At 35.4% G+C, this 23,540-nt stretch overlaps 1 protein-coding gene across 2 annotated transcripts in view; it reads left to right on the top strand.

Annotated features, from left to right (window-relative positions):
* The window catches only part of LOC119633872, a 25,613-nt gene extending 2,975 nt beyond the window's left edge, over window positions 1-22,638 (top strand). For both annotated transcript variants that reach the window (XM_038027675.1, XM_038027676.1), the window contains 2 exons: window positions 8,507-8,737; window positions 20,282-22,638. In XM_038027675.1, coding sequence (XP_037883603.1) covers window positions 8,521-8,737; window positions 20,282-22,599 — 2,535 coding nt within the window. In that variant the 5' untranslated portion in view covers window positions 8,507-8,520 and the 3' untranslated portion in view covers window positions 22,600-22,638. The remainder of the gene's footprint in view (window positions 1-8,506; window positions 8,738-20,281) is intronic.
* Window positions 22,639-23,540: the final 902 nt, after the last annotated feature.

The following is a 23,540-nucleotide window of genomic DNA, read 5'->3' as shown; positions in this document are numbered from 1 at the left end:
CTTTTGTTTTTAATTTTTTTTTATGAAAATTTTGAAGGTCGAATGCTAGAAGATACAAGCTAAATTTAAAATCAATCCGTTTAGAATTAGGGTAAGTTAAAGTTATAGCTGCTGTGCCGTCATAATAAATTATACAAGCATGTATAAAAAATGCATTTTCATGCTATGATTAGTTTTTCATCTGTGAATTCGGGAAAATGACTTATACGTTCGTGCATCGTACTCTTTAAAGAAGTGGAAAAAAAAAGCTCTTAACATTCTTCGGAAATAAGATTTAAACATTATTCACTAAGAGGGTAACAAAAAAAAGAAAAACAATTGCGATGATAACCGCAATGTACGCTTGTTAGTAACGGTATTAATAACTTCAAGTGTGATTATATATAAACATGGCTTTGCCATGTCTTGTGGTTGTCTAAAAGACTAACAAAGAGCCAACAATAAATGACTATAATGGAGAGTGTTAGCGAGTTAGTTAATTTCATTTAAAGAATGTCATCTTCGCTTTAAGTGAAAGATGAAAAATGTCTAGTTAAATACTTTAAACGACATATATATATATACATGCACACTTAAACAAACAATAAACAAGCAAGCAAGTAAACAACAATAATAATATATCCATGGATATGTTATTACAGATAAACACATAAAAACTTTTCGATAATAAAAGTGAAACACATTTATGTAAAAATAAAGTAGAAATAAATATAAAATAAATAAGTAAAAAAATTGAATTCGAATGCGGTCGAATTTTTTATACCCGCGGCCTTCCTTTTTAGTAAAATATAGAAGAAAAACAAAAAAAAAACTCAATAGTCCAAAAAGACTGGATAGTTATGGATAACTTTTTCCCATTTTTGCAACGTTCTTGTAAGATCACTCAATAGAATATGTCTGGAAATTTTCATCATTGCATACGGTATAGGTTATGAGTAGTGAGCAAAATCCTACATTTTTTGCTTTCGAAAGCCGAGGGGCCCGATAAACGGATACACAGACAGATAGCGTACGGACGGAGAGGTCCACATCGATTCAGAGTTTCTCAGTTGGTCAAAAGTGTATGTACTTTATGAGGTGAAAGTCTAAAGCTTTCTTCTAATTGTTACAAGCTTCTTAACGAACGAAATACGAATATATCCCCATCCTTCGGGGATGGATATAAAAACGCAATAAAATTTAGTTAAATGAAATCGCATAGGTAAGAAATTTATGCTTGGCTGTGGCTGAATATGGCATAGCCATCAAGTTGAGGTTAAGCTTTTACGGCACAGGTTGACATTTATCTGCTACAAATGTCTGCCCCTATCTGCGGCCCAGCGAACCAAAACAGTTGCCTTAAAAAAGATTAGAAGCAAAGTACAAAACTAAGTTTCCACACTCTTCGTGCAGAATGGGCGTGGCTAATTTTTTCCATTTTAGATGTAGATTACACGTGAAAATATTTATCGTTTATTCATGGTATGTATGAGTAAGGAGCGAAGATCCCAGAAGGCAGAAGCGTTGCCAGTTTACGTTACGTTACATTACACAGGTGTCTTTAGACCGATTTGGCCCATTTTTAATACCAAGGTATCTGCAAGAACGATCAATGCTGCTATCATATATCAATTTTTACAGTCGGGAGAGCGATTGCCGCTGACAGGCACACACACACACACATAGTATACGAGCAGCCATAGAACGAACGTGGAAAGTCTTTATCATTGTAGTTTATAAGTAGTTACGAAGAACGACCGAAACAAGAGGTGTTCTTCGACTCGACTCATTAGCATTACCCAACTGCAAAACATGTCAACGCTTTCGCCTAATTTGAGGATGATATGTTATCTTAAGTTTTGCGACCAAGAGAATGCTTACCACAGACAACCTCTGGTGATTTGTATAAAAAGAAATTAAATTAAAAATTAAATTGAAAAGACATAATAGCCGTAAGACATCGTAATCGTGTGTCTATCCACTAGACTTATTAAATAAATTCATTTTCTTAGGTATTAGTGTTAGTACAAATAATGCAATTTCAAGTACACAATTCATAAATAAAAGATTGGTTTTGCACGCCCACCACATATCAATGTAAACTTTTTATGACGACATTGTCAGCACTCATGCAAAGCTTACGATGAAAAATTGAAATTGATTTGAAATATTTTTCTTTGCCAATGCAAAATGCAAAATAAATCCATTCACGCAACACACAACCACAAATATTTTAAAAATAATGGAAAACCATGATGAAATTTTGTGCAGATTGCTTGCAACATGAAATATGGTGTCAAAAACAGCCATCATCATAACAACTAGCAACTCAAGGCAATAACCCAAAAAAGTTTTAACTTACGAAGGCTCATATATTATTCATACTTCGAGGTAAAAGACAAATAAGTCTTAGTTGAGGTACACTTTTTTGTTGAAAAGCTAAACGCTTTTACTTGAATATTGTAAATTGTCAAGGTATAATTGTAAGCGATATATTAAAAGTAGTTATAGTGAATCTTATTGGAGAGAAGGAGGAACAACTTCTCGAAAACCGGACGTAAGAGAGGCTTAATTAGCCCGCAGATCGTATATACCCTTTCAATTGAGAGAGCTATCAATAAGAGACCACATTGGAAGGGACTGCATCGAAAAAGTGCGATTCACTTCAAAGTATAAGCAAGTGTGCCGCAAGAAGAGCCTAGAGAAGTACCGAAGAGGACGTGCTCTCTGTGAGCACTTAGTTTAACGGATGTCACTCTCCGTTTCGTTAATTACTAATCCATTCTCTTTGAACTCAACAACTTGTACTTTGAATTTTTTCTGGAACCAATATTATTAGAACTTATCGAGCCGGGACTTAAGAAATCAACAGAGATAGCTATTTGCGAAATTAAAAATTTTGGGAAAGTTTTTTAATAAAATTTGATTGTCACTTGAAGTATTGGCCATCGTTGCTCTGTTACCTTTACTTACTACTTTACTTGCTACCTTAGCTTATAATACATTTCCCCCTGATGAACGCATGAAAAGCAGAATATATGGTCTAATTTTAGTAGTGTACGTAGTGCGCTTTCGACATCAATGTTGATCGTTGACCATGATTTTTTATAGTTCAATTCAGGTCATACCTTTCCCATTTTTCATTACAAGTCGCAACACGATGGTAAAACATCTTTTTATATCCACCCTCGAAAGATGGGAGTTATATTCATCTTATCAGAACGTGTGCAAAACCCGGGGAGAGGGTTCAGAGATCTGGAAATTGTATATATTTGTAAAGGGTGATATAAAAGATTTCCGTGTTTTTTTGATCTTCTTTTGTGCTTCACTTCTCTTTTTGTGCTTTAGGCTGCTCTTTCCAAATGATTCCAAGCTATCATGTGGTTGACGTTTGCTGTCTCCGCTATTTCCTCACAGTTTGACAGAATGCGTGGCATCTATGACATCGAAATTTCCGAAACAGAGTCGAGCAAACCACTCCTAGGTACTTTGTTCACTCAAATCATTCTCACCGTACACTTAATAAATGTTTCACCATGTTTTACCTTTTTTTATAGTAAGAAAACATCAAATAGTGTATTTATATATATATTTCTTCAGATATTTCGTTCATTTTAAAATCAATATAACTTTTTACGCGAGCAGAGTATTACAAAATTATGCGTTAGCTTTCAGTCTTTAAGCACATGTTCGTTTGGGACAATCATGTGAGTGTCGCCCGATATATAGACGTCAACGCCAAAGTGCTGCCAAGTGGGAAAAATCTGCGGCGATCTTTTATATCACCCATTACATGTATTTTTCTCTACTTTAAAATGTTGAATCGATCCGTGCATGTCTGTCCGTCCGTTATTAAATGCGTTTGTTACACATTCTCCTGTTCGGAAAAAACAAAGATGTTGCCTTCGTTGGAGGTTCTCCTACGCAGGTTGCTATTGACAATGGTCCAAATCAGTCGAAGGACACGTCTTTAGTGCTAAATAAACCTTCCGGACCTCTCTGCTCGTTGCTCGGCGGCTGTATCGATAAACATTTTCACATTTATTTTTTGCTTGATGCTACAGCATTTGCACAAAAATGGCAGAAAAGGAGCACTGCATGAACAGTTCGACAGTAGGCAGTAGAATTTTACCTATTATGAAAGATTCACACACGCGTGATGATTATTTTTTTTGGCTTAGAACAACTGTGGGCTGTGACAAATGCAAAGCTTTTCTGGCCTCTGGCCTCTGGCCTGTTTTGTATTTGTACTTATTATGTGGGTAATCCACACGGTGGTCAAAAAAATTCGGTTATGCTTGCCCATGTCTCTAATCTTTTAACTGTATAATTCATATGAATCCCGCCAAAAACGCTCGCAAGATGAACAGTCACGCAAAAAGTAGGACGAAACGTTCCAATTTCATTTATTTAATCGCTGAACATATTTCGCTGAATACATTTTGGCCAAATCGTGTATTTCAAGCATTCAAGCACGTCACACATATACGAAGCAATACTGGTCGAGCACGTGTCTTTCTCCCTATTGCATATGAGGCCCTGAAGTGGCACGCATTTTCATATGAAATTTGCAAATAAAAACTTGTACTTCAAGCATCTCCACTTGCTCTGTACTCCACACAAGCCTGCTATAAAGCATGTGAAAAAAGTTCTATTCGTTACCTTAAGGTTCTTATAGCCCAAGTGCTCTCTTAAATTGCTTCATAAATTTACCGTGCAAAGGTTGTGGTGCAAGCTTATGTTAAGTTTGCGCGGATGTAAGTTACACACAGAAGAGATTAACATATAACATTGGCAGAGGTTCTGAGTCGATCTGAACTTGTCTAACCCTCTGCCCGTGTATTCGCGTTATTTCCTTGTGTTCAGCCTGGAGGTCATAATTTTGAGATATTTTGATGAAATTTGATATATTGACGCATTTTGACCCAAAGACGAAAGCTTTGAGTTTCGTTTGCATCGTAGCACTCTTTCGGCTCTTTTCTGCACAACGCCTTATTCCGAAAAGTCGTTATATGAATAACTTTATGGGATATGGCGCACTAAATTGTTTTCGTTTGTCATATCGTTTTAGAATTTTTAGGCTAAAGTCCAAGTAATGTTATCAAAAAAATTGTGCTCGCAATTTCTACTTAAAAAAAAAAGGCGGAAGCGAAACTCGATTGCTAATCTTCAGGTGGAACTCCCAGTTCCAGTCAGCTTAACTCTAGCGATATCGGCGACTATATCCGTTTAAGAAAGTCTCATTGGCGACGGGCTATAAACTTAGAGACCAGTCGCAATTACGATATGAGAAAAGCAATTTGGATTTTCATTTTTTCCCTACGGGGTTTATGCGTAAAATTAATAATATTTGCATTTACATAATGTTAGACGTAAGCTCCTAGGAAAAGAAAATTTCCAAATAATTTTCCTTATGCTATGATATAAAAGAAAATTTTATTGCAAAATAAAAAAAAAAAAAAACAAATATTACCGCATAACCTCTATAACTTTCTCACTTGTTTTATTACAATAATTAATGCCAGTTTTTTCTTGTAACCACAACAACAAATTTACCTTTAATAACCCAATATTAAATTTTTTTAATGGGTGGTCTTTAACGCATTCACTCTCAGTTTACATACCACACCGCCACTGTCGTTGCAGACAAAAAAGCAAAAACAGAAATACAATTAACCATAAAAATATCGAAGATATCATACATGGGTAACAAAAAAAAATAAAAAAAAAAAAAAAAAAAAAAAAAAAATTGCAAAAATCATTGAGCTTACGAGATCAGTGAGGCGTTTATTTACAATTTAAATTGTGCGGTCAAGAAAAGAAAATCCCATGAAACTTAAACTTACAATGGATAAACAAATGTATATATATATATATATATATATATGCGTGTATACATAAAGACGTACGCATTTATAATGTTGACCGTATGTAGCACGTATTGCACACAATATAATGCATGAAAAGCTCAAAAGCGGCCAGAAAGCACACAGTATGCTCGCACAATTGAGACACAATATCATTAAATACATCTTCTTTTACACGAAATGATTTGCGCAGACTTAACAGGCATTGTTCGCATGTGCGCATAAGCGATGGTGGTATGAGCATGTAAACGTATGTTGGATAACCATGGCCAGTTTGTTGTTGTCTGTTGGGTGCGTTGTTATGGGTGGGCTCTTTTGTTATTTTAATTTCGGCAATTTTTGACAATTGTTGCTCAAGTATATGAGCTTTGTTGCTATTTTCTTTTCTTTTTTTTTTTTTTGCTCTGCTTACTTTATACATGAATTTATATTTCTTTGTACTGTTCTCACGCACACAAACACACACACACGCACATATATATATATATATATATATATGTGTGTGTGTGTATATATCCTAAGGGATTTCTTCTTAAGCCAAAAGAATCAGATGAAATGAATTCAATACATGTGGTGCATGTGGGCATATGAATGTGCCTGTGTGTATGCGCGTGTGTTTTTGATTTCCTTTATAACATTTCGGACTTCTTCTTTATTTCCATTTCATTTACATGAAAGTGAAATTTGTTTTTTTTTTTTTTTTTTTTTTTTTTTTTTTTTTTCTTACGCCGGCTTTTTTTCTTTGAGGTTAAAATTTTTGTGATATTTTTTTTTCTCTTTTTTATTTCTCTTAATTTATTGACGATAAGTGCATATGTACATACATGCACTGGGAAAGAGGAAGAAGATATATATACATATAACTGCTAAAATAAACATAACTCGATTTTTTTTTTTTATTCCTTATGATTTGAAAATTTGTTGCAATGTATATATACTTATATATATATACGATTGCAGATATCATGCGAACGTGTTGCGAATGCTTTCTTTTTCTGTATTTGCTTGATTTATGACTTCGGCTGCCAACTGACAGTTGTAATAAATTTTGTAATATGCGAAATTAAAAGCCTCTCAACTGGCAAATCGGTAATTTTAAATGGATAATTAACATTTATTTATGATTTAATTTCAAGCATTATTTGTCAATTTAACGGCACTTATGTCTTCATTATAAATAATTGTTGGATAATCGACTAAACAATCAAACCAGGAGGCGGCAAATACGGAAGATACAAGATGAGAAAATGAAACGAAAAAAAAAAAATGAGAAACAACGGAGAAAAAAGCCAGCTTTCAAACCAATTTATCTTGGGATCTTTATAGAATTGGAGCGGTCGCAATACTTCAGAAACGATGTTGAAATTTGAAAAAAAAAACCCCGTCAATCGTTTATTAAGACGGTGTTGAAAAATAAGTAAAGCCTGGTCTATTATGAGCCCCGCCCTAAATAGGCAAAAGATGAGAAATCGCTAAAAAATCGATATATTTTTCCTAATATTTTTCCTATTAATTTTCTGAAATCTGTATAAATAGTAGAGTAGGTAAGCATTGCGACCCGCAAGTCGATGTTCGCGGGTTCAAATTTCAAATGCGGTGTAGTTTACTTTGGTCATAACTAAAGCAAATGCTCAACTGCGGGCATTTTTTTTCTCTTTCCTCATTTCTTACTGACCATCGCTGTATTCGACGCATAGAAAACCTCGTCATGATTACTCGTGATTAAATAAAAAAAATAAATAAATAACGGTCATGTGAAAATAACGGCCACCATTGCAAGGCTTCTTTCCGATGGAGGTCGGTGGACAGTCGCCGCACTGTATGGTGGATGTGCCAAAGTTTTCTGTTTTTTTTGCCGAACTATCAACTGTGTATATAATCCGTCATGGCGGACGACAGCGTAAATCTTATTTATTAATTCTTCCCGCTCTAGCTAAATTGCGCCCTTTTTTAAAGTCAAAAGTGATGATATCGTAAAACTTTAATATGGAGACGTTCCACTTCGTATAGCAAAACACGTTTAGGAAATATTTGCAGTCCTACACTATATAACCTCGCCCCTTACTCCTTTCGAATAAAACGCGTTTTGAACAAATGACTTATTTTTCGTTTAAACGATCCCTCCAAGCAACCCTCTCTGCAAGCCTCCAAACAAAAGTAACATGTCTTATTGGACAAAACAACAATGAACAAAGTAGTTCTTAAAATTTTTGATTAATACGCCTTCAGCTCCCTTCACACTCATACACCCAATAAAGTATATTAATATATTTAGCACATAATTTGTTTTACTTTATGATCGAAGCCCTATTATATACATGATCACAAGTACGTCATTTATCACAAGGCGATAAATTAAATGATAAAATGTAATCATCATTTGTTAAAGAGTGATTTCTTTTCAATATAAGCTCATAGTGAGGATAAAAAAAAAAATTGTTAATTTTATTTTAATATTTTTATATTTGAATGAATCAGAAATTTATATGGGCAAGATTTGAAATAAGTTGTCCCTACTTCGAAATGTGAAAAACAATAAAATCATCATTCGAACTAATGCTTAGCACTAAAAAGGCAATAAAATGAAAAATCATTAACATAACATTTTATCCAATTTTTCTTCTTTTATTTATTTATTTTTTTTTTTTGTTTATTTACAGATCCCCTGACAGCAATGATTCTCGATCGCAACAAATTGAATTTTATTACGATACAATGGTTGCGACTTTTTTTTGTGGCATTTTTCTTGGTCGACAATACAACGACATGGGCTCACCATGCGACGGCCACACAAAAACAAACTCAACAACAACAGTCGCAACAACTACACCAACAGCAACAACAGCAACATCAGCAAGAAGAAAACAATATATCAATGCAAGATGTAACTGGTAAGAGAATACTATTAACGTACATAACGCATGCTTGCGAGTAAATAAAAACATAAAATTACGAATGACAGTAAGAATCATAAAAAACAAAGCTCCCAGGTCTCATTTATTTTTTTTATTTTTTTTTTTTTAGTACATTTGCTCATAAATAAACAATATATGAAACGGTAATAATTTATTCGTTAGTTATATTTTCGTGAAATCATAATTGATTTATATTAGAATTTCTTTCTTTTGAAAGAAAAGTCGAATTTCGAGAAGACAGTTAACCGCTAACTCTGTTACGTACAAAAATCTAGGACTGAAGCAATTGCCATCTTGGCAGTCCACCAATGAGGGATGAGCGTATATTCATTTTGTTAAAACATTTGCATAACTCGGAAGGATGCTTCAAACATCAGATGGAATATATACATAAGAGCTACCGGAAAGTTCGTTCCCGTTAGAAAAAGTTTCAATAAGTACGCGCATATTTGTTTGATGCATATTTGACGCCCTCTTTTTATGACTGAATGTATATACATACGGACCTAGTAAATGGTTTATGCTGTTTATGCCATTAGTAAGTGGTATGTGATCGTGTAGCCATGGTTAGCGATAAAGTTCACTTACATCAATGTATTTTGTACGAATTCTAAGCAGAAGAAAATTGAAGCTACGTTTTCTAATAGAACATGCAGATGGTTCGAAACATTTCAAATAGATGAGTTCCATCTGTCTGATAAGCCACGGTCTTTGCGATCAGTTTTGATTCACGAAAATGCTGTCGAGATTATATTAGAGCAAAATCGCTTTGATTACGCAAATGAAGAAAATGATATCCGACCAGTGGGAACGAGAAGATTTTTCTGGTAGACTTAATATATCATCAATCAGTATTGTAGACATAAAGCATTTCCGTTTGCGTAATGTCTGTAATAATTTGCTTGCCAGTAACGGAAGAAGACTTGAGATCTTTGCGGGAGTATTTGCCGTTGAATGAATGGAAAAATTAAAAAAAATACACCCCTTGAAGTACATGCGTTCTTGATCAAAAAGAATTTCTCAATCGATTGAAGCCTGTACGTCTGTCCGTCACTCCATCTAAGCCACTTACGCGCTCGCAATAATAAACAAAATTACGTCTTCAAATTTTAAGAAATATTGGAAGCTCTTGCCCGCAAGCTAGGGTTGCATATTTGATCCATATTCAAACTGACAATACTTTCGCTTTCCAGATTTTTTATTCATTTTCCATCAACTGAAAAATCTTCGCGTATATCCGATAAAAATTGGGAAAAAAAGATCCGCATCTGTCCTTCTTCCTACCTCAATGTAACGGGGTATGAGAAGTCAGGTGTTTCGTTTTTTAAGCCTTTTATGAGATAAAGGTAGTGGCCGACTATGGGCGAACATAATTTTATTCATGACAATGTTTTGAAATGCAGGTAACAAATTTTCATAGAGTCTATGCGGCTTGCGTGCGAGAAAGATGTGGGAGCTTGTACGAATGTACAGAACAATCAGATCCACCCCTTCATTTATGTCAATTGATTCACAATCGCTTGCTTAATCAATCTAAGTTTATCTGTCTGTCTGTCCATCTATCCGCCTGATTTTTTGTGTTCAATCTAGAGATCGTACTTTTTGAGACGAAAACTATTGAACTTGGCTAGGATTGGACCATTTTCTTGATCGCCTAATTTGAGAAGTTATTACATAAATGTCTGTATTGACCGAAATCGTCCAGGGTATTTAATAGTGGGCCATATTCCATTATAAATTCTACTCTGAAACTCTACAGCGCTTGGTATTTGAAAGCATAATCATTGAGTTCTTGAGTTCTTGAGCCAAAATCCCTTGTCTACGCGGCCACCCACGTCCCTTAGTAACAATTTCATTTTTTATTCAAAGTTTAATTAACAAATTTGTAGAAAGCAATACCAATTTTACTTCCTCAGTCATCCTACATTTGTATGTCATTGTGCATGTCTCTCTTTGTATATGGCCTTATGGCCGAATTGCGAGCATACAAAGATGATGTGAGAGAGTGTTCTCTGTAGTCTAGCATCGCCATCCGTAATTATTGGCCTAAGTTTTCTGCAGAGCAGTGTCTATTTTCCATCGGAATTTGCAGCATCAGGATGCGGCTAAGTAATGCTATGGAGGATGTTTGCTTACACGTGCTATCCGTGAATTACTTTAGCCAATCAAATGTCGAACTGAGATGAGTGCCACTTTTGCGTGGTATAAAGTTTAACTTGTATGGATTCCCTTTGTGCACTACATGATGGGTTTACTGCCGCGCCATTAATATCTTCAAACACAATGCAATAGAAAATCTTTTCTCATGAAATTTTCCAAAATTTTTCAAATTAAATGCTCCTTACTCTTTACCGATGGAAATAAGAAACAAAAAAAAAAGAAAAGCAGTTTCATTAATCCGTAAGAAAACTTAATTATCTGAATCGAATTGAGAGTGCAAAGTGGAAGTCGTAGACGCGTTTAAGAAGCCCACCCAGCTGATATATCATAGTAATAAACTGTTTAACAGAGTCACATTAAAAATACTGTACATCATATGCCGCTTGAATGCTTTCTTTATTTAGCGATTTTCTACAATATCTGCAAAAAAAAAAAAAAAAAACTTGAGATTTTTTAGCGGCTACTCGCAATTGATTTGGAAATCATTTGCAAGATTGCAAAGACGCAATTTAAATTGCATAAAGATTACACTGTCTCGTATGCTCTGATATATCTACACATATATATATATATATATATGCATACATACATACATACATACATACAGACATATCCATTACTGCACATAACCCGACACTTGACAATTTGAATTAACAAACGGGCAAAAACAAACGACAACGGCAAAGGCAACGGTAACAGCAAAGCAACAGCAACGATATGATGAAGACAAATAAAGCAGCAGTTGTTGCTTGTATTTTATGAGCTTGAATGTGAATTCCAACAACGAGACAAAGCAGGCAATCGTTTCGTCAGTCTCAGTTTCAGTCTCAAGCGCAGCCTCAGTCTCAGACTCAGTCTCAGCTTCGACCAGTCAGTCAGGACGGGCAGTTGAGTTGAAAAGTGATGACCATAAAAATTGCGATTATACTGTCTGCATGAGCCAGTAAAGACTGACCGACCCCGTCAACCAATAATCATATTTGCTGAAATGATGGCAATAATCACGACTTTACAGATGCATACATACCTATATCAATTTAGGTATCTATGTTTGTGAATACATGCATGCGTTTTCGGTACATGAGCATCGGTCTAAATGTTATTTGTAAAATTTTGATCGGAGTCGCATAAAATGTTTAATTTGAGACTAACGAATTTATACACTGCTCGTGTCGATGTGCACGAAGACAAAAAAAAAAAGGAAAAAAACAAATGTATTAACACACAAGCAGACAAGACACACAAGCAATGGTGATGAAGTACATGCATATACCATATAACCATGAGATGTATATTTATATATGCATATATATATATATATATATATATTTATGTTTGAAATATAAAAAACAATCCTTGCATAATTGCAAAAGATAACAAAACCACTTTCGTTTTGTTTAACTGATTTTGGGAAAAAAAACTCATACATATATACAAATATACGAAAAATTGAAAACGCGGTGAGTGGTGAGTGTTTACTTAAGCATTTGTATGTTTATTTTTTTTTTTGACATAAATGATTTTGTCATACGCGAAAACATTTTCTAATAAATCCAAATTTTCAACTTTTTTAGTTTCAAATTACTATGGATGTGTTATGTCAGAAACAAAATGCAGAACTGCACTTAACTTTATTAGAAAAGTTGAATGAGTTCTTACTTCAAACATACATACACATACATCTAGACGTATGCATGAATCACCGCGTAGTGTACACTTATACAAAATCAGGGGCCTTTCCTACATTTAAGGAATGTGAGCATTTGTTATAACTTCTTCCATGGACTAATCAAAAAAAAGGTGCCTTTCAATTACGTCGCCAGCATGCTATCAATCAGTGTAAGATTTTGCGATTCTGTGCCCATCTGTCCGGTTGTCCATTCGTTGCTGAAGCTCTCATAATCACAAACGTCTATTTGGAAAGTAAAATGCGGCCCATACATCATTACAGCAAGTCTGAACATTAACTTTGAAAATGGATGTAATCGGCCATGAAGCATATCTGTAGTTATTCGAAAATAAGCGCAATCTTAAAACACGATTAGGTAAAAGAATTATATTCGCCTGTGGTCGACTTTTTTATACTCACAAATCTCATCTTAATATAAGTATAAAAAATTATTGCCTTGGAAAACAGAAGTGCTCTATGAGTTCATGTTGTACGACACGTCCTTCGAGCAATTTGATAAATTTTTAATACCAATCAGCATGCATTTCCCAAGTTTCAAGCTGATAACTTAATATGTGTCCCCGGGAACAGCTTTACTCTAGGAGAGCAGCTGAAGTTTCGTCCTGGGTGTTGCAAACGTTCCTTCTGTTTAGACCAAGTCCTTTAATAGCTATCATATAGTATTTCGTACATGGCTGCAATGGTATCGGTTAACGCATAATCTCAAGTCATTCTATTCACTTCTAGTCACTCAACGAATCCTTTAAATTTCTTATAAGACTTAAAATTCTCAATCTTTTCGAATTTATGTAAAGGACAAGTGAAAACACTATAATGAGATATGACCAACGCATCTCACATCGTACCGCAGCTATTCATATAACGACTTTACAAAATGAGTTATTATATGGGAAGTGGTCGAAAAGGTGTGCGATTCGAACTATTTTCAATAGAGCTCATCTTTGGATGTTAACAAGCCGGCGTCTCAAATGTCATTAAAACATCTCAAAGCCTGTAGGTTGTAGAAAAGGAAACAAGGCGAACAGAGGGACAGGCAACGTTAGATCAATTCAGAAAGTATTTCTGAATCGATTAATATAGTGACAGATGGGCTTATCTCAAGGCCTTCCCGGTCTTACATACGTCCGCACAAGTTATTGTATCACTGCATTGCGGGCAGTGTTCAATTATTGTTCTATTAACTTTCATTACATTTGGCACACTTCCCCTTAAAAAATGTGATGTCAAAGAAAGGATGCTTTTACGAATTTCCATAAAAATAATATTAAACAAGTAAAAACAGTATAGTGGGCCATGACGCGCCATTAAATACTTTACACCACCCTAACATATCAACTTTTCAAAATAATAACACCTTTCACCGGAAGTGATCGCAAAAGTGGTCCAAACCAAACCATTTTCAACAGTGTTTCGGCTTGGGCCAACAGACGTCATTGTACCAAACTTCATCGGAATATCTCAAAAATTGATAGATAGATGGACAAACATAATAAAAAGTGAGTCTATCTCAAGTCCTTCTTGGGTGTAGAGTAAGTCCGCTTAACAACTTAACATACCCTCATACCACATGTATGTACCTTTTTCGGCGGGCAACGACAACCTTGCACTGTGCGTCTACCTAACCGAACGCCTCCAATTCTAAGCAATTTTTAGTCCTTTAACGGTGTACATTCTTCCTACAATTATGTTGTTAGGAAATGACGTACTTGATGGTTTGAGTTCTCATGAAAATTAATCGATTTTCTAAGAAATCAAATTCCAAGGAGAAAGAAAATTCATAATGCTTTACTTACCTTCCCTTTTGGGGAGATGAACTATGCTTTGATGGGAAGCATAGATGTGCCGAAACTCTCACCTCCCAGCGGTGATCTCCGGGCAACGGCTTCGGCCGGCTAAGAAGAGTTTAAGGTTTTGGGCTGCTAACTCGGCGACGAGTTTCTGAGAGATGGTGGAGGGGTTGGCTGGAAGAAGAGCTCTTACTCAATAGCTAGTTACTACCGAGGAAATATATTGAATGGTATTTAAGTACAATGAAGGTAGTAATCTAGCGAGTGCATGGTAGAGTGCATTAGATTAGTCTACCATGTTCAGTGCAATACCCGAGACCTATATATCTTGAAGAAAAGTAGTTCACTGGTGCTGGCAACCAGGAAAGTATGGAGAATCCGAAGCAAGTACGGTTGTTTTTAACAACCGCCCAAAGTATGCCATAAGGCTTTGCAAAACAAACTGGGAGCCACGGGGGTCAGGAAGCTCGCCTCACAAAGCCACGTATGCCTGCGGGTATATGATGGACTTTGTCCTTAAGTCGTAATAAATAAATGAATTATACTATTAATGCAAAAAGGAATTGACGGACGGCCTTCCCTTTGGCCGATTGATAGAAAATGTCTGATAAATTAATTAATACATGCAAAAATGGAAAAGGGATATGACGAATAAGTTTTCCCCTTTTACCTATTTTTACTTTTGAACACATGTCACGGATGCCTACGGGTAATGGTGGTAATTGATCAACAGCACAGTGGAAGCCTTATGGCGGAAGCAGTCAGTTGATCAATTTGTGAGTCCTGACTGCTTGGGTGCGGCCCTTCGGGGAGTACTCGTGGTGGTTGTGGTTGGCGAGTTCCTAGCTAAAATGGAACAATTGAGTGCAGCTAGGCCTCGCCATTGACCAGAGTGGGGTTTATTGTTCCATACACAATAAACTGTTCTGGACTCTGGTGCTGTTTAGGCCCCTACTCTGTGGGGATTGTCTAACTCGCCAGGGGGCGTAGTACGCTTAAAAGTGGCTTGGGCCACCATGGGGTTAAGCCTTTCAGGCAGGAACCCACGTTAAACCCTTGCCACAAATTCTTCCTACAATTATGTTGTTAGGAGATGACGTACTTGATGGTTTGAGTTCTCATGAAAATTAATCGATTTTCTAAGAATTCAAATTCCAAGGAGAAAGAAAATTCATAATGCTTTACTTACCTGCATCATGCAGCTGACGATTGCAGAAATGATTAACAGTGATTAGTAGAAAATACGGCGGAAAAATGTCGCAATGCAGTTCGATTTTGGTAATTTTCTTGTAAAAGCAGGGACAAAGTCAGTCGCGCGGACAACACCAAAACGAGAATTATTTATTTATTTATTGGGGAGCTCGAAATATATAAAGAGGGATACTACATCATAAATGTTCCAGGGAAGAAACTATTCACAAATGGTTTTTGTGGGCGCCCATCCTTTTGACAAATAAATACTGTAAAAATATATTTACAGAGTCTACGACACATTACCATCCTTTACGAAGCCTAATATTCCTCTTGTGGTAGATATAAGAATTCGGACCTATGCCGTTTTGAAGCGCGTTTCTACCGAGACGTTTTATGCTTCATTGCCAGATGGCTTATCCAATACATGATCGCAATATCGCGAAACTCGAGCTATTTACATTTCACCCTTGGATCCATAGCCTCATCTAGGAGGCGCAAATGACACAATACCGTTCAGTTTTGCTCTCTTTTATTATCTTTTCGTTCTCTTGTAGTTTTTTTTATTTTTGCGTTTTCCTTTCCCCTTTTCTTTCGATCTTGCAAGCAGACCTTAGAGAAGAAGAGTCTTAGCATATCACATCTTATTCTAATCCTTACAATCTTCTTTTGTAGCCGTAAATTTTTGTCACATCCACCACCGAAAAATTACGGTTATATTAATTTTGCCAAAACGTTTGCACTCTCCTGAAGAAGGCGTGAGAGGCCTTAAGACGTACTTATATTCTTGATAACAATCAAATTCTAAATCGATTTAGCCACGGCTGTGTCTTCTGCCGTTTGTAGAAATTTTGATAACAGTTTCAAGTTCGCAAAAACATTGAAAGTCTTCATGCAAACAACTTAGTACTGAAGATGAGCAAATCGGTCAAAGGGCGAGCCTATAGTACAATATAAATTGAGAACAGTCCTGTTTTGAATAACAAACAAATTTGGATTTTTTTGGATTTTCATAAATTATAACAGATGTCACGCTAAAAATTTTCATGCTTAGCCCTTGGGTGGGCCCTCTGTTATCTATATAAAAGTCGCCTGGGTCCACTCGCCTGTTAGTATTGCATTCTTCTTTTCGGTTTGTTTCTTCATTTTTTTTCTAAAGGTAAAGATGATGGGTATTAAAGATTCGATCGCTGCCAAATATAATTTTCTTACGAGTTTTATTTTCAATTTTTTTTTTTGTTTTTTTATTTTTTTGTTTTTCACAAACATTTAGTATTAAAATGGAAAGCGATTTGTCTGGTTTTTAACTAATAATTTATCAACTATATGTTATTGCAAGTATGTTTGATTTGAGTTGTGAGTGAGACCGAGAGCGTCACAGTTACCGTCACACTTTATAAAAGTATTACATGTGTTGCTTTTGTGATTGTTTGTTGCATTTGTTGCACTTATACATATATTATTTCTTAATAAATTCATATATAAAGATTATATAGTGATGTTGTTGCTGATGCTGATGCCAGTCGTTTGTGTGTTATGACGGCGACTAATGTTGTTTGTCAGTCACTTAGTCATTCACGTGCACTTACTTCAACATAAGCAGCTGAGGCGACTAAAACTGTGACTAATACATGTTCGTGTCCACATTGAAATACGGACGATATATGCGTGTGTTTGTGTTTTGTTTAGTTTGAATGATTGACCATCGTCTTTGTCACAGTACACAGCTTTAGTGTTTTGCCAGTTTGTCGCAAAATATTTTATTTTTCTTTTTATTTATTTATTTATGTTTTTATTTTTTTTATTTTTTTTATTTATTTCCAAGTGAATTTTCCTGTTTTAAAAAGGAAAGAAAAAAACCCGAAATAAAAAATTTTGATTCATAATCATCAACGTAAGACCTGAACATTATTTGCTGAATGGACTATGCAGACCGATCGACATCACTGTTGACGCTTACGTACAGCGCTAAGTAAAATTGCTAAAATAAAGTTAAAATTTTTATGAACCCCTCATATACATACACACACGTAATTTGTTAGTCTATCTATACATTTTTTTTTTTTTTTTTCATTATTATTTTCTTTCAACATATTTAAGTTATCTATCAGTTACTTTGTCAAGTTCAAGTTCAGGTCTTCTGGCTCGGAAGCATGTTTGTCTAGTTTTCGCATTTTACTTTCCGTCTTGTTTCGTCTTTGCTTGCTATTGTTGTTACTTCAAAAGGCAAATCGCTAGCGATTATGACGCTTTGGGGCAATGACAACGCAAATGTCGTGGGTTGAAATATTTTTCTGCTTGTTTTTGAAAATTTGAATTTGATCAATCTAAAGAGGTCGATTCCTGCTATACCCTAAAGGCGAAATAATAACATTTAATATTTATTTTGTATATAAATTATTATGGTAATCGTTAAAGTTTGACTGAAATATAATCAAATGCTTTTTAGAGGGAACGATAAAGATTTTTCATTTTCAGCAAATATATAAAAATAATAAAATTCGCTAGCTAATCACTTCTTTTATGCTTCGATGGTTGAATCAGTTAGAATTCGTGTAGCAAGCGTTTCAAGTACGGTAAATAATAAAATAACCACAAAGATACTTTACTTCAGGCATTTTTTTTTTTAAATTTTCGCTCAACTCACACAATGAAAAAAGATAGAGACTTTGATTATCAAAAATACTATCAAAATTGTGAAATGATTAATTGTTGTTGGAAAATGTTAAATATGGGAAAAAATTCATGTTGTTTTCCTTATATCGTGACACTTTACAGGAGGGAATAAAGGAAGAAATTCCGGTATTTGCCAGTTTGAGCGAAAATAACTTCTTCAAATCTTGCGAAATGAATTATATGTTCCGACATAAATCGGTTATTCTGCAACATCGCTTTCACCAAAGCGCAAAGTTGTGGCTAAAACATTGTGCCGATACGATGCTTTGTCAAAAGTGTTTGCTTGCTTTCATTCTAAAAATTTGACTTTTAAATACGGATTGCATCCTGATCCGATCAAATCGTCCCGATTGATCAAATCGTTCTTCGTTCGGTTCTTTAACAAATTGACGAAGACAGACACCTTGTATCTTATGGCATAGCTGCGGATCTAAGGCTGCTCACAAACATATGCTCGATATTTAAGCGTCGCATAGAGAAGCTGTGATCAGAATCTGTCGCTTGTGCCGGGCACTCGACATTTTTCCGTAAGATATTTGTGTTTGTGAGTTCAATTGGCGATAAGAACTTTTTACTTGCGAAACGATATTTACAGAAGAGATTAAGAAATATTAAAGTAATTGCGTAAAATTTGCTCCTGTTGCATTTCATAGTAGATTCAATAAATTAATTTTGACTTGATTATATTCAAAAGAAACACTGTAAAACGTCGCGACACGTTTGGTGGTCTTGTGCCACCTGTATACCTATGGAAACCCGGATTTCTGGCAGAGCTAAACAAAAGAAGAAACCACCTGAATCGGACTTGCATCGGCGAGAATGAAACAAAGAGCTTCTAAAACCAGTTGATGCAGAGACAAGATAATCTGACCCCAAACAGAATTAAACAACTTTTTAAATAACTTCCTTAAGGAATTATATAAATTGTTTCATGACTGCAAACGAGAGACTTATTAAGTCGGCCATGCCTTTGCAAAAATAAAAATCTCAAAAAGAAGAGAATCGAATCAGAAAGTCATTCTAAATCATAATCGATATAATAGAAGGTATGCCTTTCTCAAATTATTCTGGGCGTTCTACACATCCGCACAAATTTAATATTCCCTTCTACCACAAGTGATGTAGAATATAAAGGCGGAAATTATAAAATTAAAGGCTAAAGTGATTAGCCTGCTTTGCTTGCTTTACTCCTTGAAAGATGCACGTCAAATCGGGCAAAGATGTAAGAAGTATTTATATGCCTCGTTACCCTGTTAAATTTTTATACGCGCAAAACAAAATTAATTTTTTTTTTTAAATTCATTCATTTTCATGTCAAAATAATTTGTCTAAAAGTGCAACACAAGAAAAGCAAACCGATCAATCGACCTCATTGTATAACTAAGAGCAATAAGTGACTATAAAAGTTAAACGTTAAGTTATACCCACTGTAGATAAGTTAATCGCAACAATTCCACATGACGTTTAGATGTTTCGCCGGCTGGTTTACACTTAGAGTTAAGTTAGACTGTTCATGAGTTATTATGATGATGGTGGCGTTTGTTTGTTTTCAATTGCTGCGGCAAACATTTGTTAACACTTTAACAAGTTATGATTTGCGATATTGAATTACAAGTGTCGGCGGCAAAATATTATATTATTGCAACGTAGGCTCAAGATTGTAGCACATCTGTAGAGAAAAAAAAAGGCAACCTGCCTTCGATAGCAAAACACATGATATACGTGAAAACACTCGACTCGACTTAAGAGCACATGACAGCTCTACGGCAAAGCTAAAAACTGAAGTAGACTGAAAGACGACTACGACAACAAACAACGTAAGCAAATGTTTAAAGGCGCGCGATTATCTGTCTTGAAAAGAGTCGGTTTGCGATGTCGGAAAATGTTTTCACAGTTGTATCACAACGTGTAGGCAATTATAACACTCTAATGTAATAAAAGAAAAGCAATTTTCTAAACATAATATTTATGTAAATTTAATTGAATTATTTTTTCTTCTATTGTGTTTACTTACAGTACGTAATTTTAGTCCACGCATGGATAACAATGAATGGCGACCGGTAGGCAGAGGCGATCCTTTAAGAAATGATCCAACTTTTGATTACAGTCCTCCTGCATTGGAACGAGTACGTTACTGGGCCGATACCGAAAAAGATTTGCCAAAAACCGAAGAATTAGCGGCAGCCATAGTGGATGCTAAGTTAAAAAAGGCTAATCTCAGCAAAAATGACATACTTTTACTGGGTATCAGCGGCGACGATCGTTTCAGAGGTAACACTTTTCAACATCAAACACCATCGCAAACGTTTAAGAATTCTAAAGGAGAGACACCTGTACTTCAGCCCAAATATACCTCAATACGGCGCAGTTATTATGCTCATCAATTACCTACGCATTTAATGCCGCCCCCGCCAGTTCCACCCATTATGCCTACATCTCATACTATTAAGCCAGCACATGGCGAACATCGTCATACTATGCCCAGCTTTATGACTTCAGCTCCCGTAGCCCATATGAATCCATACTCAAAACATTATTATTCGACTACTGCTACCGCGCCCTGGATGCATCATGGAACTAATTCCGTTAAATCTTTAAGCTCTGTAGCCCCTCCGCACATGTCTCACCCTCCCGACATCCATCAGCAAGAATCTTCAAACTATTTGGTTTATGCAAGGCCAGGCTTAACAGTATCTAGCGAAGGATCTGGTCATCATGAAATGCATTCTCCCAATTCCATTCAAAATCACGTCGGAAGTATAAAGTACGGATCAGTTTCTCGAAAACCTTGGATTCACGATCTTTTACAAAAAGAGTTTATTAAAACACAAAAGCTTTCGACCACCACTGTTGCCAGCTCTCACGTGGAAACAGCAAAATCTCAAATTCAGGCAAATTTTGAGCCTATTGCAGGTCCAACCCTAGATACAACCACTACTACTGTCTCCTATATAAGGCCCACAGCAAACACTTTTGTCAATAGTAACAACACAACGCAAACGACACCTGTTTACATTACGACAACTAATAGATACACTAGCCCACCCGCCAGAACCACCGCTACCACTACTACTACGCATCCTACAAAAGCTAGTACAACTAAATTAAATACAACACGTTTACTAATACCCAATAGCAGTAATCTGTCTCATCGTCCCACTGTAGCACCTATGAAAATGACGACTGACTCTATGTTCTCGCATTACAATCAGCCCGAAAAACCGTTGCAAGGTCCAATGTATCTTATTATTGAAGGTCACTCGAAAGTCAAAACATATGGTAAAGGCGAACTTGATCCCCATAAACCAAAAATTGTACCTATTATACCCAAACGTGAACCGGTAGTTAGGAGAGGAGATCCCAATGAAAAAAGAGGTACGCCCGAGACATTTAACGTGAAACATTTGCACATCAGAACGGAACCGACCAAGCTGATGAGCTCTACAACAACACGGAAACCGATAACAATGCCTACGATTCCAAAAGCAAGATATACCACAAAAGTAACTCAAAAGCCGGGTAGAATGCCCACTACTACGAAGAGTGCCGTAATCACGAATGCAGCTACAAAAACCTTCAATCCATCTAAACTAATTGTTACAACTACATCCACTACGAAGAAACCAATATCTACCAAGGAACCAAAATTTCAACGTAAAGAATTTAAATCGCCGCCAAGGGATGTAAAAGCCAACGTGATCCCAAATGCTTTAGAAGTTACGAAAAATTTCAATAAAACTATAAAGAACGAGGAACCGAATGCTATGCAAGACTTTTTCAGTTTATTAGATTCCTCTCTAGATAGTTTACTAAAGAATAATGACTTAACCGATTCTGCTTCAGCTACTACAGAGACTTACCAGAATGACATAACAAAATTGAAACCAGTTAATGCAAATATTGAAGGAAGAGTTAGCACTAGATTCAATAGTATATTGGCGGACCAAGATGTTACGGTATCCACTACTACTGCAACTTTACCTCGTGAAACGAGACAAATTTTCGATTACGATCAGTTACCTGAGGCGAGAAAAAAACCGAAAGAGAATGTTAATTACAGCGATTTTTATGAAGACGAAGATCGAGAAGAAGATTTCTCAGATAAGGCCGACGAAGAAGAAGAGGAATATGAAGATGATGATATTGAAGATAATGAAGATCACGAAGATAATGATCATATACAAATAATAAAGCGTATTGATCAGTTTGTTGGCAGTCAAAGTGACGAGAATACAGATCAATTAGAAAATTTTGACACATTTAGCGACCTCATCGATGACGAAGGAGACATCGAACTAGAATATTCCACAGATAAAGAAAACGAGAAAACGTAATCCTAAGTATTTAAACATTATTTTTTTTCTTTTTTGGGAATAATTTTTTCTCTTTATTAAGCCAAAAGTCTTCAATTTTTTTTCGAAAAGCCGACAAAAAGAAAGAAAACAGAAATTATAAAAATTTAATGTTTTAAAAAAAAGTATTTCACTTAATGTACATACTTATATTAAAGACAGCTTTATTTATTGAAAACGACAAAGACAATTTTGTTCTGATCGCAATTATTTTAGTAAATACATAAAAAAAAAAAAAAATTTTTTTAGTTAAATAAGTTATTTTATTTATTTATTTATTTATTTATTTATTTTACTAGTTACAATTTAATGCAAATTGCATTTGATCAAATAAACAATACTTATAAATTTAACAAAACAAAAATTACGTTTTTTTATTCCCTAACACTTAATGTTCGCTTTAACGTTTTTTTTTAGTTTTAGTTTTTTAGTGGAACGCATTATTCCGGTGATGTTCCGTACATGTTTTATATAGTGATGATCAGAAAGAAGCATGGAAAGCGAAGAAGATAGGAACTGGGATCGCAGCCTAGCGCGTGTATGCCCAAATCAATAAATCTTATGCTTTTACCGACTAAGCAGCCGCAATAGCTACGTCCAAGTGTAGTCAACTGTGCTGAGATTTGAACCCATGAACACCGACTTGGAAGTCGCGGTTCTTATCCACACGGTTATGCGGCATCCTAATGGCTATATAGAAACCTCTAAGATTCAAGTAGTGTTAACAACAATGTCCGAACAATGAATGGAATAAAATTTATGGGAGTATTGTAATTTTTACCTGATAAGCAATACAACGCAATCTATTCATAATGCAAAAGATGATATAATACCGGCCACTTGTTATGCCGATTAGCAGAATTGACGCTCCCTATACTATTAGAGACGATCAAGAAATTAACTATTCGGCATTTCCTTTTATT

This window comes from Glossina fuscipes, unplaced genomic scaffold (assembly GCF_014805625.2).
Source record: "Glossina fuscipes isolate IAEA_lab_2018 unplaced genomic scaffold, Yale_Gfus_2 2, whole genome shotgun sequence".
Lineage (NCBI taxonomy): Eukaryota > Metazoa > Arthropoda > Insecta > Diptera > Glossinidae > Glossina > Glossina fuscipes.
The sequence above is the reverse complement of the archived record's forward strand: the minus strand, read 5'-3'. Positions and strand labels throughout refer to the sequence as shown.